Source organism: Apis florea, unplaced genomic scaffold (assembly GCF_048593485.1).
Source record: "Apis florea isolate Af1SG1 unplaced genomic scaffold, ASM4859348v1 contig_3517_pilon, whole genome shotgun sequence".
Classification (NCBI taxonomy): Eukaryota; Metazoa; Arthropoda; class Insecta; order Hymenoptera; family Apidae; genus Apis; species Apis florea.
The window spans coordinates 1,695,958-1,711,673 of record NW_028256778.1 but is presented as its reverse complement, the minus strand read 5'-3'; the positions used below and the strand labels follow the sequence as shown (position 1 = coordinate 1,711,673).

Sequence of the window (15,716 nt, the reverse complement as noted above, 5' to 3'; positions counted from 1 at the left end):
TCTCGAACATTTATTACAATTTTCCTTTAACGCGTAAGATTGTGTTTTAATTTTCATGTAATTAATTTTATCGACGCGTGACAATTAAACAAAAATATAAAAATTAATTTATATCGTTTACTTTATATTGTTATATACTTTGCACTTTGAAAATCAAAGAATTTTCAACAGAACATGAATATTTTCAATAGAATCCCAACGATGAAGAACACTGCACAGTAAATGGCCACCACGATCATCTTTTGCTTCACACAAGTTGGGGAACAATTTAATCGAAAACGAACAATTTTGATCAAATTACCGAGTTATTGCAACGATACCTGCCACCTGCCACCTTTAACGAGGTCAAAGCGTAAGTGAATCTTTGCTAGGTAACGTTCCAATTATTTGATTCGTAACAAGCTTAGCCCTGACCTTAAGGCAAGAAGACTTACGAATCCTTGTAAACAGCTGACGTGCAGACATATATCAAACAATTTCGTACTTAGCGTTCATGATCGAACGATACTTTTATTTCTTTCTTTTTTTCTTAATTTAATCAAATTTATATATATCAATTTCAATATAATGAAATCTTTTTTATGGCGGACGAAAAATCAGTATTGCTTATAATTTCATTTCATAAAATCATCGATTTAATGTCTTTGTGTCAATAATTTACGCGATAACAAATCTTGATGCAAAAAGTTTATTAATTCGGAAATATTTTATATACATTATAGGGTTGAAAAAATTTTTGAAAAAAAATTTGATAATTGATAGATTGAGCTCTTATTATTTGAAAAACAAATGATTGATTTGATTGAATGATGAACTTGAATTGTCACTTTATAGTTATATGAACGTCTTTATAATATAATGTAATTAAAAATATATTTGCAAATACAAAAATTATTTATAGATAGATATTTTTATTTTTCAACGAAACATTTTTCTTATCATCATCTTCTATATTTCATTGTAATAATATGAAATTTTTATAATCGTATAAAAATATTATTAAATAATATGAAATATAATACTACCAAAGATAATTAATTTATAAATGCTACAAATACGATGATTTAAATTACTTTTGCAATGTAGATAATCTATTTATATTATCCATTCTGAAACATCCTATATAAATTCGGTTGTTTTTCGACAAGTAAATGGACTTCTACCAGAGTATACAATGTATGTGTACTTTACTGTTAGAAAAATAAAATAAAAATAAAAATTGACGTATAAAAATATCGGTTGACTCGGTTTATTTATTAAATTATAAGCAATTTAGAGCGCTTGCGTTAGATAAAAAGAGACGAATATCACGAGACATCTCTATCTCCGTTACACCACCGTCTCACTTTACTTCCGCTTCACTTTGTTTCCGTCTCGCTTCATCTATTAATAAAAATTTAATTCAAATCGCATATAATATAATAAAAACCGATATTTTTCAACGTTTGCGTTTATTTTAATCCCTAGAATTTATTCTCGAAAAGATAGGAATACAATATCAACGCCCTGTATACTTTAAATATCAAGAGCAATATGAAATACAAATATTTACCTTATCTTGAGACAAGGGTAGAGGTAGAGTCATACAGCCCAACAGCTCGCTACGTCTAAAAACGAGAAAACGAGAAAAATATATGAATATTTATATCACTTTGCATCGAATAAAGTCCACCGATATTAATGATCGCTTACACCAGACAGGTGTGTAGCTACTAATAGACACATACACTCGCTTTTTAACTATTTACATTCGAGAGGAGGGAAAAGAGGAGAAGGCGGACAGTTTCGGTCTATCGTTTCCCGTATACCGTTGCAGAGACGCGCGGATGTGATCGAGTGCACGTGGCGGACACGATGCGCATGCGCTTCCAGGGAATCGATTCCCCTCCTACCGCAAAGAATCCGCGCATACCCTAGAAATTCGTTTGGGTATTTAGATGGACCATTGGTTCGGTAGGTAAAATTATCCCAATTCGAGCCGCTTTTATCGACCGGTAAATTATCGTATATACTTTCATTCGCACACGGCCATTGCGAGCAAGTTAATTCGACGATTTATTTATTTCGAATTATTCGCAAATTTGAAAATTATGTTTCTATTTTTTTTCTCTCTCTCTATCTCTCGTTAAACGCAAAGATGAAAGAAAATGCTCTTAAATAACAATTTACGAAAGATTTACGCGAGGGAGAGATTGATGGAGAATATCGGGAGCAGGGTTGATTAGCTCGTTCGTCTTGGACTAACGAGTCATAGTTCTTGACCCCAATATCTTTTCCTCGGAGATAGAGGCTGTTTCAATACACCGTCTCATCGTGGAACGGCCACAATCGCCTGCTCGTTCCTCTTCGTACAAACGATCTTCTCCCTTGTGTTGATTCGTTCGTGTCTATTTTTTATCCACCCACGATACGCAGAATATACGCGATCAATGCCTTTCACCACGACATCGAAAGACATTTCTTTGATACATTTTTTTTTTTTTTTCCCCTTTTAGATATTATCTAAAAAAATTTCACCAAAATTAATCTCTCTCGATAATTTACAAGCGTAAATATTCCGTAACGTATATACTCGTGTAATTCGCGCGGGTTGCGTGAGATTAATATCTCGCGCTGTGTACGAAGCGGCACTACTTACCGGGTTAACCGATTATCATTTGTTATCGAGGCTCGAAAAGCACGATGGAGGATTCCGGGACAATGTGAAATATAACCGATTCGTAGAGATTAGAAAGATTTAAAGAGGGCGGCTCGCATGTCGGCCGTAACGTGGCCGTAAATCAAGTGGACGATCAACAAAGAATCGTTTTCCGGGGTCGAGCACGTTTCCTCGTCTTACGGCCGAGGCTCGTGCACCCAACCCCTCTTCCTCACCAGTGTGCACTTTATTTCTCGAGCATGCTCACCTTGCACGACGATCTCTGTGCCAGACCGCGATGTCCAGGGACGTGGGCTTGCTGCTGCAGTGATTGTTGTTCACTGGGCAGGGCAGTATCAAGGTCTCGTGGAATACGGGATTCGGCGTTGCCCTGTGCACCGCTGTCCTCTTCACCACCCCCTCGCCGTTCGTGTTCTTCAAGCTAGCCTTCACGTAAGCGTGAACAGGACCCTCGTACGCCCTTCTCAGGTCCTTGCACCTTATCACTGCGTGAAACAATAAAGACAGCCTTATCAGGACACGAGCATCGTTCACGATTCCTTCTCCTCGATGATCACCACATGGTTAATCACATCCCGTATCTTTTCAACAATCCTTCGATAGAATAATAGACGACAGTTGGAACGAGACGATATACTTCCTTCTTCACACGCACTACGCGCCCGACCAATGCGGCACTCCTCTACTTGCTGCAACCACGATTCCAACGCTTTTCTCCTTCTTTTTTTCCTAATTCTTTCTCGATCGAACCAATCAATTTCTCTTTTCTTTCTTTCTTTCTTTCTTTCTTTCCCTCTTTTTCGGAAAATCAACGTATTCGTCGGAGAGAGAATTGATCAACAGGGTCGTTTAATATCCGCCTACTACTACGGAATAACGACGAAAGTGGCAAGAAAAGGGGGAGCCTGGAAGGCTTTCCGGGGGTTGTTTACGCAAAAGATGTGCACCGCGAAGAATCAATGTTGGTAGGCTTACTAACCGGGAGCGAATTGCCAGCAGGGTCTGTGGGTTACTGGCACAGTCGTCTATCGCGGGGTGCCAACTGAAACACCCCCTCTCGTGGCACGTGACTGGCGCATGCCTCCTCGCGGCCACGTTTCAGGGACGCGCCTCGCGGCCCCGAGGCCCTCGCCATTTCACTCGTAATGGAATTAATATACCCAATGGCTCGGTCGTTAATCCTTGAAAGGCGTGATCACGCGATATCGTGCGATTTTTATCATAGCAAGAAAGCTATGAATATATACGTTATAAAAGTTGAATGTATGTACTTTTACTGTTCCATTCTTGTTACAGCATTTAATTTGTAACTTTTTTTTTAATTAATAACGTTTAATTTTTGTTAGCGAACAGATATGATAAGAGTTATCATTCAAAGGATTTTAGTTGATACAGAAAAGTAATTTTAAAAATTTTAATAGTAATAAAAGGCTGGAAACTTTGACACATTCGTTCATTCATTTGCAAATAATAATTTTCTGCTCCAACTGCTTGATCTTTCTTTCATCCTCTTTGTTTGTAGCTTAATGATCAATATAGAAATAAGTTGACTATATCAAAATATCGCACAAAAAGTGACCCGATTTTGTGACGCGTCGTTTCTGACATTGGAACGTATTTCGCGACCCGATTAGTGAAAGAGATTCATTTCGAAGATACGTGGATCTGATTGTAAGCTTTACAAAAAATAATTATTCCCCTTAAAACAAAAGAATAATGTCAAATAATGTTCCACTCCACAAGCTTACCTCGAACGTGTATCTGATCGGCCACGACCGAATACTCGATCTCTATTGATCCATGGGAATTCGGTTTCGGGGGTTCGCTTTCCGGGCTGAACTTGAGACACCTTCTCACGGTGGCGACGAGAGGGGTCTCGGGCGTGTTCGACACCGAGTTCAGATACGACTTCGAGCTGTGAAAGTCGTCGGTGAGGGTGGACTTGGGGCTGTCCAGGTCCCAGGTGTTCGTTTTCCTCCCAACCCCTTCCTCCTTCCCTCCCTCGAGGCCGCAAAACAATGCTTTTGGCTCGAACGCGCACTTCTCGTCCAGAGTGGTGTCCAAGTCGGTTTCCAGAGCAAGTTTCTTCACGTTTGGATTCACAGCCTCTGCCAAAAAGCTGGGTTGCGTTTTGCACGGGCTGGAGGACCGCCTCTTCGCTCGTTTCCCATTTTCGAACATTTTCTCGGTGTCTTCCTTTCGATGCCGCTTCCTTCGTATGCCGCGTTGCCTCTTCAACGTAAATTCTCCGTCGAGGTCGTTCGTGGGCGAGGCGAACGCCCAGGACATGGGCGAGGGGTCCTCCAAGAGCTGGCTGGCCGAGGAGACCGAGCTGTCGTTGTGACACGACGCCTCCTCGTCCATCCTCTCCTCCCGTTCCACGATCGTCTCGTAGGTGTGATCGCTTTTCGTCGTCGGATCCTCCTCCTCCCCCTCCTCCCGCTTACCCCCCAGAACCTTCTTCCTCTCCTCCACGTCTCCCAGAAGGATCTCTGCCACCGTTTTCCCCGTGAAATTTACCTCTTGCTCCCTGTAATGAAGAGGGTGACAGAGAATGTAGCCCGTGAAGATGAATAATTGAAAGTTTCATAAATAAATAATTTGGATCAAATTATCGCCAGCCACATAAGTCCAATTTCTTCTTTTTAAATGCCTTATTTCGAAATTTTTAAATTTTAATCGAGAAAACCTTTCCCCCCCCCCCCCCCTCCCATTACCTTCCCCGTGCATTTTGGAAACACGAATGAAATCGATACGAGCCGAAAGTAGAATTATATAATACGAAATACATCTTCCGATCTTTATACATTATATGAAATCACGTGATATAAAAGATATAAAATTTTTCCCAAAGATATATATATATATATATCCCTTCCTCTCACCTGTTGAGAACTTCCGTGACCGTGTTGTCCATGTTCTCGAATTTAGGTAAATCTTGGTCGATGGCCAAACTCGACATTTTGCCGAGCAGAGGCGTGTGACCTTTGCCCTTGCCCCCGTGATACGGCGTCCTGCATCTGGAATGGATCCTGGTGATCTTGGCGAGTTTCGGCAGGCACGGCATCTTGGCGCCCTCCCCCTTCACCCTCGGGGGGCAGAGGGGCCTGGTCGAAGAGAGGGGGACCGACTCGGCCTCCATCACGTCCTCCGGGCTCGTGGCCATCGATATCTGTTGGAAAAAGTCGGAGACGTGCGACTGGAGATTGGCCCTCGCCTCGTTCACGATATTCTGGGGCAGCTCGTTGTCGCTCTGGAAATTCTTCTTCGCCCTCGTTCTCATGAAGAGGGCTGGATCGGTTGGAAGCGTGGAACACTTGCCGCCCGGGGGGAGGAACGTTAACGGGCCGATATCGGTGTCGACCCTAGGCGTCCCTTGATAGAAGCCCTCCGTGACCGATGACTTCTCCTGTTGTTGCGACATCGATTGACGTTTGCTCGGCCGCAAATTGGGCTTCGTTGCCTGCAACCAAACGCCGATAAAAATATACGCCTCTTTCTATAGATGTCGTAGATAGCTCTCTTTTTTCGAGAGGAGGGTTTAATCAACACGAGATGACGAACAAAGTTTGTTTACGTTCTTGAAAAATTATAGAATAAGAGGTTTCTTGAGAAAAAGCTAACTCGATATACTGCGCGGTGTGGAAGTTAAGAAAAATAGAATTTTAATAGAATTCGTATTTCGTAAATATATATATAAAAAATAAAAAATAAAATATTAAGTTCTTTGAAATCCAATCGTAAAACCACGATTTAAAAACAAATGGCTAAATGTTGAATAATATTCGTTGCGTATCGATTTCAAGCATTGCAGACACTAAATCTTGGATAACTTGTAAGAAATAACTTGTATTAAAAATTCAAGTTATCTCCGATTCTAATCAAGCTTTCTTAAGAGGGTGAAAAATTTTAAATCTTTCCTTTAATTGCATGATGAATTAGAAAAAAAAGGATGGAAGAGAAAATCGAAAGTACCTGAAAATACGCCCTCACGTCGCTGCCGTGACTTCTGCACCTCCTTCGACGAACCGGCGTCGTTCTTGCCGATATGTTCTCGACATTCTGCCCAGGTACACCCCTGGTCTTCGTCCCAGCGGCAGGAGGTGTGTTAGATAAGTCTCTGAAAGGTCTACGGGGCGCCTTGTTCAAATTAGGTGGACCGTGAGGCGTCGAGCTGCTCGCTGACAATGATCTCGAAACCGTCCACTTCAGCATCTCTGGAAGGGAAGAAGCAAATCCCTAACTAAGCGGAATACGCGTACATTCTTCCCGTTAAAAAGCTTTCTGGAAGAAGCTTTTTATCGATTTAACCGCGATTCGAGAGCGGACCATCGCCGAGGAAATTTATTTTCTTAAGTCGCTTCGTTAAAAAAACTCTTCGATATTTCTCTTCGTCGGTTCAAAATCGTTGAAAGTTGGATGAAGGATAATTTTTTTTTTTTTTTAAATTATTATGTTATACGGAATAGAAAATCAATTGTAATTAAAATATTTAACTTTGGTTTTACAAGCCAAAAGTTACTGTTACGAAATTATTGTTAAATTTAACAATATCAAAGTTGAAATAAATAAAAAGCAGGTTCGATTTGTTCTTTCAATTTCATAAATTTTTTTATTATCCAATGATAAATAGCTGTCGTTTAATCATTCGAGTCAAGTCGAAGCAAAGTGTTAACTCGTGTAACAATTTCAGGTGTATGAGTTTCACCTGTTTTGCTGTTTCCCGTATGCCGTGACAGGTGCGTTCATTCTGTTGTTCCTTTGGTTTTTCTCTTTCTCTTTTTCTTTTTTTGTTTTTTTTGTTTTGTCACTGCTCTTCATCCATTCTGTAATTAAAACATTTATTTTCGGATGTATATCGATAGAAGGCACCCTTCTTCTTCCTACAATCGAGTCCCTTTAACGCGAGATTGCACGATAACATTCCCTCTTCATCACGAGCGGACGTTACGTAATTTTTGTTATCGTTGAAAATCTGTACGCTAGAACTTTTATTATATAAGGATTAATCTTCTTGGATGAGTTATCTTCCACGTTTTGGAAAATTAATGTGCTTATTTGCGAAGGAAATTTGGATAAAAAATTAAGGAACTTTCTTAGCTGCCAACAAATACTTTCCTCTTTTGTTTTTTTTAATTTTTCCAACAATTCTCCTAATATACTTTTATCAATTTTGTAACATTTTTATCTTACTAATCTTTCAAGTATTTTATCTCAATAGTTTAAAGATTAATTAATTGTCAATTTGAAGTTAAATTTTATTTCACAAATATGATTTGCATCAATATTCTCATTTACTTTTATCAATTTCTTTGAGAAATTGAAGTTGAAATATTTTCTTGACCAATTTTTTGCTACAAGCGATTCATTAATTTTTTCATAGCTATACGTTCTGTCTTCTATAATCATCTATAATCACGTTTGATTATTTTTCTACTAGTATTCCTATTTTCAAATTATAACCTTCGTATATTATATAATTATATGTGTAATAAATTTATAAACAAACAAAATAAAGTTTTTAAAAATATAGACATACACGATTTTAAAATTTATAATACTAATTACAATTTGATTATTTTCCTATTACTATTTACAGATATACTTTCCAATTACAATCTTTGTATATTATATATATAAGTAAAAAACAAAGTTTTAAAAATATAGACACATAATCACGTGACTTTAAAATGATAAGGCATCATAGAAAGTTATTAAATAAATTTGTCTAATTTAAAATTTATAAAAACTAAAATAACCGTAATAAATGAATGATAATAATAACACCGGAGAAATACGAAAAAGCGCGCGACAAATTGTCAGCGTCAGCGGCAATCGTCGTGGGTATGTCTCCACTTTTAACGGTTCCCCCGTTAGGCAGGGTAGGTAGCCGTGTATTGTGCATTAGGCAGATATAAAAATGCGTTAATTTGCATACAGGCTGTTGCGCGCGTCCTTCTATCGCAACACGCACTCCTTTTTTTTTTTTTTCTTTCCTTTTTCCTTTTTCCATGCACGCTCACGTTTTATTTTCTCGAGAGTCGAGGCTCTCTACCTGCGCCATCACGTACCATCACGCGTTTCATCGTACGCGAGTACTCGCATATGGGACATGCGTTTACACGCATGCCCCTCGAACGTGCAGTGCAGGGCAGGCCGTGAAACAGCATGGGCACCTGCGCATATGGTGACGGTCGCGTAACTTGCCAGCGTGCCTTCCATCTGGCCCCTGCGAGCACGAGACCTCGCTCGGTGTCGAAACGCCGAGAGAGAGACGATCGCTATCTTCGCTTGTTTCACCCGTCTTACTTCATATATATAACGTATATTGCACGCCTTTCGCGACCCTCCACTTCGAACACCCACTTCGAGGGCAACGAGCACTCTGCAAACCGTGAGAAACGAAACGAAACGAAACGAAATTCGTGTGAAACTGTTCACACGATTCATTAAGCCTCCTCGAGCGAACGATAATTTTCAGCGATAATTTGTATCTATTTCAGGGACGATTGGTTTGAATAGTTGGAAGTTGAATTAAAGTCGAGAAGTCATAATCGGTGGATTTGGATTTTAAAGATTGTAGAGTGAAGTGAGATGGTATGGAGAATGAATAACGTGGAGTGATGACAAGTAATACGATTTGTAATTGGGTTCTTTTTTATATAGAGGGGTAATAATGTTTAAGCTATTGAAATGTAAATATTTTCAGATGGTGGTAAGGTAAATTGTTATCCTCGTTTGTCGATTTTCAAAAATCTGTAAATTTTTATCCGGTTTCATCTTTGAAATATAAATAAATATAAGAAAAAATTAATTATATACCATGTGAAAAAGACTATCAAAATTCTTTTTGCTATTAGAAAATAATGATACAATTTTGAGTTTTTTTTTTTTCTTTTCACCCTTGTACTTGAATCAGTTGAAGTGGTTTCAAGGATTTGGAACCGGCGAAATACGTTTTTGAAGATTGCACGCGGTTTGTTAGTGGCGAGTTTAAGGGAATAAAACCAGTCGGACGACACGCGTTGAAACGCGTCTTTAAAAACGCTTCGAGGCAACGAATAGCTGGAACGAGTAACGGAAAATGGTGTGCATTCTCTTTGCATAATGTCCTGCGATTTGTGCTAGCAATGAATCTTGAAGGTAGCAGCAAAGTGATCGGGTTAACTGCACCTGCGGCAAACCTGAGTGCCGTTTTACTTGTTACGTTCCAACCGAATTACTCGAAACGAGAGCTATTTTAGAGAATTATTTTTCTACGAGAAAAAATTAAATCTTTGTTCATTCTTGCAGGCATCGGAATCTTTTTAGTTAAGTTAAGTTGGGGTTTTCTTAATTCAGAACAAATCAATTTTTGTCAATAATGTAGGTAGATTCTAAGAAAAAAACAACATTTTTGATTAACGAAATAACAAATCGATAATTTTACTAAACAATTCTCTCTATAACTTTTAATTTCCCTAAACTAATTACAAATGGACAATAAATAAAATTTACCACGATCTTCCACGCCAAATCTCTTCCTCTTCCTCCACGTTGCATTGCCGTCTACGATAATACGATTGATTGGAGGGAGGGGGAAAAAAAATAACCCGATCAATCGCTTTAATAAGCGCAGCTGTATAACCCCGTCGACGATAATTACCGGTTAACGATAAATCTTAAATGTGTGCGGGGCAACGCGGCTAGAAAAGGGGACCTAAGGGTCCACCTGTGTCCCTTATCGTATCCATCTAACGATCACCGATACACGCAGCCAAACGGCCACCGTAGCTGGAAAGAGACGTCGCGTTTCGCTCGCGCGTACTGTGAACCGCAGGAAACAAGTGCACGAAAAAGAAGGGGGGAGGAAGGAGAGAGAAGCGTGAGAGAGGGAGACGTTAAACTGTCCCGTCGATTTGCCACGAGCATTTAAACGCCGTTTAAAAACAAAGCAAAAAAATTTATGCGATGTTTCGATCGCGCAGGGCGAAGAAAAGTCGTCCTTCGTTTGTTTATGTTTGGTGGCAACGAGTGAGTAAGGATATCGACGTTCCTCTTCTTATCTCGAGAAGAGACGAGATGGAAGATGTAGAGGCGTTCTTCTCCCGAGAAATGTTGCTTCGGAAAATAATTTTTAAATTCATGCAAATTCTGCTTTTTAACTCTTAGGAAAATCCACTTGCTCCTGAGAGAGTATTTTTGGCAAATGGTGGAGCGGATAGGAATTTTTTACTTTCAATTATATTCGTATCCAAATAACGTGGATTAAAAATGTAACTCTATATTGCATCAAATTTGAAATAATTGCAACATCGACGAAAAAGATCGCTACGCCATCAATGAGAACGAAATGAGAGATGATTTTCAGGGAGGACGTTTTCTCCTCGTTTGATGAACGCGCGTTCGCAAGTGGCAAACGATGACATTAAATTGTTCCACTCCCTTCGGTTTACTGTTAGCGTGGATGGAGCATGGCCCATATCTGTCCCTTTTATAGCTTGTAAAGTATAAAACGACAATGCTCGTTACGCTTTTGGTTGGCCGAATGTAAAAAGTAGGGGAGGGGGGAGGGGACCCCTCTCGATCAGGTTTAATCCGCTCCCTTGGCTACCCCTCGTTCACCGAGGGCTCCGCGAAGGACAAGACAGGATCGAGCACTTTCCTTCGACCGAGGAAAGGAATAAAAATGGAGCGACGGTTAAAAACCTTAACATGCTTGCAAGCACGCCAGACCCCTTTCCCTTCCACTAATGTATGCTGTAAAAGTTGTTTTTTAACGACTTTGGCGTTGGACGCTTCTCTCGAGGATGGGAATTAATCGAAGGAGAGAGAGAAAAAAAAAGAAAAAAAAAAACGTCTCGTCCCCCCTTTTTATTCCTTGGAGGAGACCTGCTTTCTTTGCGTTCACGATCCAGCGTGCGTATTCGCCTTAAGATTCGAGATATTTAAATTCGTTCGTTCGAACGTGTTCAAATTTAGTTTTAAATTGCGAAGAATGGCATCGAAAGGGGTGATATCGGGTATTTAAGAGATTTTTGAGACGTGGAACGAATTTCTTTTTTTTTTTTTTTTTGGATAAAAAGAAAAGGAAATAAACATTCGAGCATTTTTAACTAATGAAATTAAAAATTGGATTAAGTTATTACGTTATTTTGACTATGGTGAATTATTAATTATTAACTATTAAGCAGAATCCTGGAATTTCTTTATGTAATTGTATTTGTTACTACACTTTATATAGCTTGTCAAAAAGCCATCCATATTATGACAAATTGTAACATGACTCAAATTATTAAATAATCCAATAAATTACCATTATAATCATATAAGAAATAATTCAGATACGACATATAATGCATTAATTCAACGATTATTTTTCAATAAATATGTTCATAAAATACATAATTATAAAAGAAAATAAAGCATTACCTTTTATTACAACTTTTTTACCAAAAAGGACCGACTGTCACTTACTGTCTTCGCATGTAAAATTTCTGGAAATGTCAAGATTTACGATTTGTCGCGTCCATGGTTCGCGGAGAGACAAATAAAAAAAAAAAGGAAAATCAGCTGGGTGCCCCCCTCGAATTCACCAGCGTGCCGTCGTTCACGCGATAAATTTGCGCGAAACAGATGCCTCGCGAAAACCGCTTGCACAATACGATTATTCACGGATCGAAGGAGGGTATTAACGGTTCCTCCTCTCGCGAGCAAGAAAACGAAGAATCCTAGCACGATCGAGGCGGCCCCCTTCCACGCATGAAGGGAGATCCACGGATTATCCGCTCTTGCGAAATAAATTGGTCCAGCCTAAAATAAGATGGAGAATGGAAACTCGTCCTCCACCTTGTCCTTGGTTCGATCTCGAAACTTCGGAGAAGAGAACGACAAAGTTTGCAAGAATTGACAAATGAACGAATTCGTTTCCAATTGAACGATCGACAAGTTTTATTATATTTTTTGGTGACCATTTATTCGCTAAATTTATAATTTATAAATTTATAAATCTAGAACGAGACAAGGCTTCCGAGCTCTATTTCTTTCACAAATTTTATCTTGCTAATAGAAATATTGAATTGGATCAAGGACCGTCTCGTGAAAATATCCTATTTTGGCTTTCGTCTCTAAATATCAGAATGAAAATAAAAATATAGATTTCTATTTCGTTAGTGATATAAAATGCTTGTTCGTCCTCGAAACATTCGAATATCGATATCGACAACATTAATAACACACGAATCTTAACCAGATTCGACCGGGATAATAAAATCTCTCGTTACAAGATTCCCGATCGAGAGAAACAGATCCCGCAGTTGGAAGATAAAAATCGAGATTTTCCTCTGGAATATAAAAGAAGACGTTGGCCAGAAGAAGCTTCGAGCCACCGTTTGAACCACCGAGGAAAAAAGAGAGAGAAACACTCGAGAACAAGTAGAAAAGAGAAGAGACGAGAAGAAGGGAGGGCAGGTGAGCACTTGGTACCTAATCCCTTTTGAAAAACGTCGCAAACACACGAGCGCAAAAGCTACACGCACAACGAGCATGTATGTACCCCCTCCCCTTAAAAATACTCTATTCATCCTGAGTGAACACCCTCTTCCCCTTACCTTCGAACCTTCCTTCCTTCCTAGACTCTCTCCTCTTAGCTCTCCTCTGGCTCTGATTTATATTGAATTGACCCAGGCCCTGGCACACCTTTTCCTAGTGACGTTTCTCTCGAAATCGGCCCCGTGTCTCGTCGAGTATACAGGTCGGAGGGGCGCAAGGTGAGAGAAACGAGCGGATGCGGGGAGGTTAGAAAGGAGGGAGGGAGGGAGGGATGGATTTTTATTCTAGAGGAGAGCCAGTCTCTCGAGGACAATCAAACGCGCATTCACAAGAGGTGACGTGCCCGGTTTTCGGCAATGGGGCCGAAAGGAGGAGATCGGGAGGAATCGGGAGCAGGGATAGAAGGAAGACAAACTTTCGGTTCGCGCTCTATTTCGAGCACACCTGTCCCTGCCCTTCCTTCCTTCCTTCCTTCCTTCCTTCCTCGTATTTCCATTCTTCTAACATCTCTTATTGTAACCGATGTTTTTCGCCGTTTATCGTCGTTACGTGGGCTTTTTTGTCTTCGAAAAGGAAGGTGGACAGGTTAACGTCGATCTATATGGTGTCTGTGGCGAGCGGGAGTTGTTGGTATTTATAGTATATATTGGTAGTAATTGTAACTTTTTTGAAAATTATAGAAAGTTTGGACAAATTTGAGATAACGAGTAAAAATTTGTTAATGGTAATTTTTGCTGCGAATTCATTTTCAATCTGCGAATTGGATAAACTGTCTTTACTTTGAAATAATGGAAATAGAAGAAAACACGGGAAATACGAAGCTATAATTCAGAAAATTAACAGAATCTTATCATCATTCGATTTGTTACAATTTCTTCAATATGTCTCTTCTTCGATCATAAATTACAACACACCTTTAAAAAAAACTCGCTCCTCTGCATACTAAAAAAACTCTCTTGCAAGTAATTTCCAAATTCCAAATTCACCCTCGAACATCCCTGATCTCACGTCGAAAGAACGGTTGGGATAGAACGATAACAACGCTGGAATGGATAACAAAAGGAGGGATAAAAGAAGAAGAAGAAGAAGAAAAAAGAGAAACGCGTTTAATGGCGAATTGAAATTAAACTGGAAATTTTGCAAATTGTAAAGGAAGTCGGGGGCCACGTTTCCAAGCAATCTTACCCTTTACGGGGTGAAGCAGGGTGCGGACATTCAGGACGCGCCTCGAAAATAAGGCGGGAACAATGGAACGAAACGAGTCCTGGCGAACAAACGCCTGGCCATTTAAATGGAGGGATCCTCGAGAAAAGGTTTCTCGAGGTGGACCCACGGGGTCCTTCGAACTTCGACAGGAAAGTTTGTATAGGACCCACGACTAGCTTTGCTCGCTCCTTCGTTACGAGACCTTTTCATTTCTCTCTCTCTCTTTCTTTCCTCTTCTCCTTGTCCTCCTCTTTCGCCCTCCTTCTCCTCCCTCCTCTTTCCTTTCTTTCAAAGATATAGCACGCGCGGTCACTTTTCTTTCTTTATTTCTCTCATTCGTCGTCGCCTTGCTTTAACCGGCTCGTGTTACCGGATCGTAAAGTCTTGCGATTAAGAGAGTTTGGGAGTTTGGCTGGTTAGATCGTGTTATTGTTAGAAGGTAGGAAAAGTCGAGAAGTAATTATCGGATAAAAGAGATTTTTTTAGTTAAATTTGAAAGATATTTTAAATAGTGAAGGAGCATGGAAAATGTTTTGATAATAAAAATACTATTTTTCCGATCGTAATTTGTTATTCGATCAAAATATATATATATATCGACCGTGCTGGTTGCAGATAAACAGGCGTTTGCCATGCAAATTTAAATTGCCTATAAATGAGGTTTAAGTAATACTTTTGTACACAAAGTTTTTATCAAACCGTTATAACAACTTTCAAGGATCGACCAAATTCTATAATTAATCGCCCAACAAGTATTCTCTCTCTTCAAAAAAGATCATTAACGCGGTTAAAATCATCGCAGTGTCTTAAATAACGTATATCGAATTTCAATCCGTTTTTCATCAAATTAAATTTTCTAAATCCCATTTTAACCAAAGATTGCTTATTGATCCGGAGAAATAGAAAAATCCAAAATGTCCAAATTTAATCCTCCTCATATCCCTCAATCTCAAAGATGTTTCCACTCGTCGAGAAGAATAATCTAATCTAACCTAACTAAAAAGCTCGAACGAAATAAGAAAATCCTTGTTTAGACTTTCGGTCGAGCGATGGTCCCACTCCCGAGAGCGAAGGTCGGCGCAAAAAGAAGAGAGGATGCCGCCGCTACTCACCGCGCGTGTCCTTGGCCACCAGTACCGTACATCCAAACTCAGCACCGGCCAATCAAACCACTATTCCCAGTTTTCGATCGTCGCGGCACATAATCCACGATCACACACGAGATGGAGGCGCGATCTCGGCGAGAGGTGAAAGGTGCGGTTCCGCGACCGGAAAGGTGTCGGGTCGTGCCACTTCAACGGCTGGCTCTCTACTGACGTGG

The 15,716-nt window shown here is 39.7% G+C and overlaps 1 protein-coding gene and 1 long non-coding RNA gene across 4 annotated transcripts in view; one reads left to right on the top strand and one right to left on the bottom strand.

Moving 5' to 3' along the window:
• Positions 1-897, top strand: part of LOC147656662 (uncharacterized) — a 1,224-nt gene extending 327 nt beyond the window's left edge. Inside the window, exon 2 of the long non-coding RNA XR_015293980.1 lies at positions 192-897. This is a non-coding gene — a long non-coding RNA (uncharacterized LOC147656662). The remainder of the gene's footprint in view (positions 1-191) is intronic.
• PsGEF (Protostome-specific GEF) overlaps positions 1-15,716 on the bottom strand; it is a 27,541-nt gene extending 11,825 nt beyond the window's left edge. For 2 of the 3 annotated variants that reach the window (XM_086913889.1, XM_086913888.1), the window contains exons 1-6: positions 15,508-15,714; positions 6,635-6,876; positions 5,545-6,122; positions 4,408-5,189; positions 2,907-3,144; positions 1,553-1,607 (exon numbers count right to left, since the gene is read on the bottom strand). In XM_086913889.1, the coding sequence (XP_086770015.1) occupies positions 1,553-1,607; positions 2,907-3,144; positions 4,408-5,189; positions 5,545-6,122; positions 6,635-6,874 (1,893 nt within the window). In that variant the 5' untranslated portion in view covers positions 6,875-6,876; positions 15,508-15,714. Of the gene's footprint in view, positions 1-1,552; positions 1,608-2,906; positions 3,145-4,407; positions 5,190-5,544; positions 6,123-6,634; positions 6,877-15,507 lie in introns of all 3 variants that reach the window. The other variant, XR_015293979.1, reaches the window with a different exon arrangement.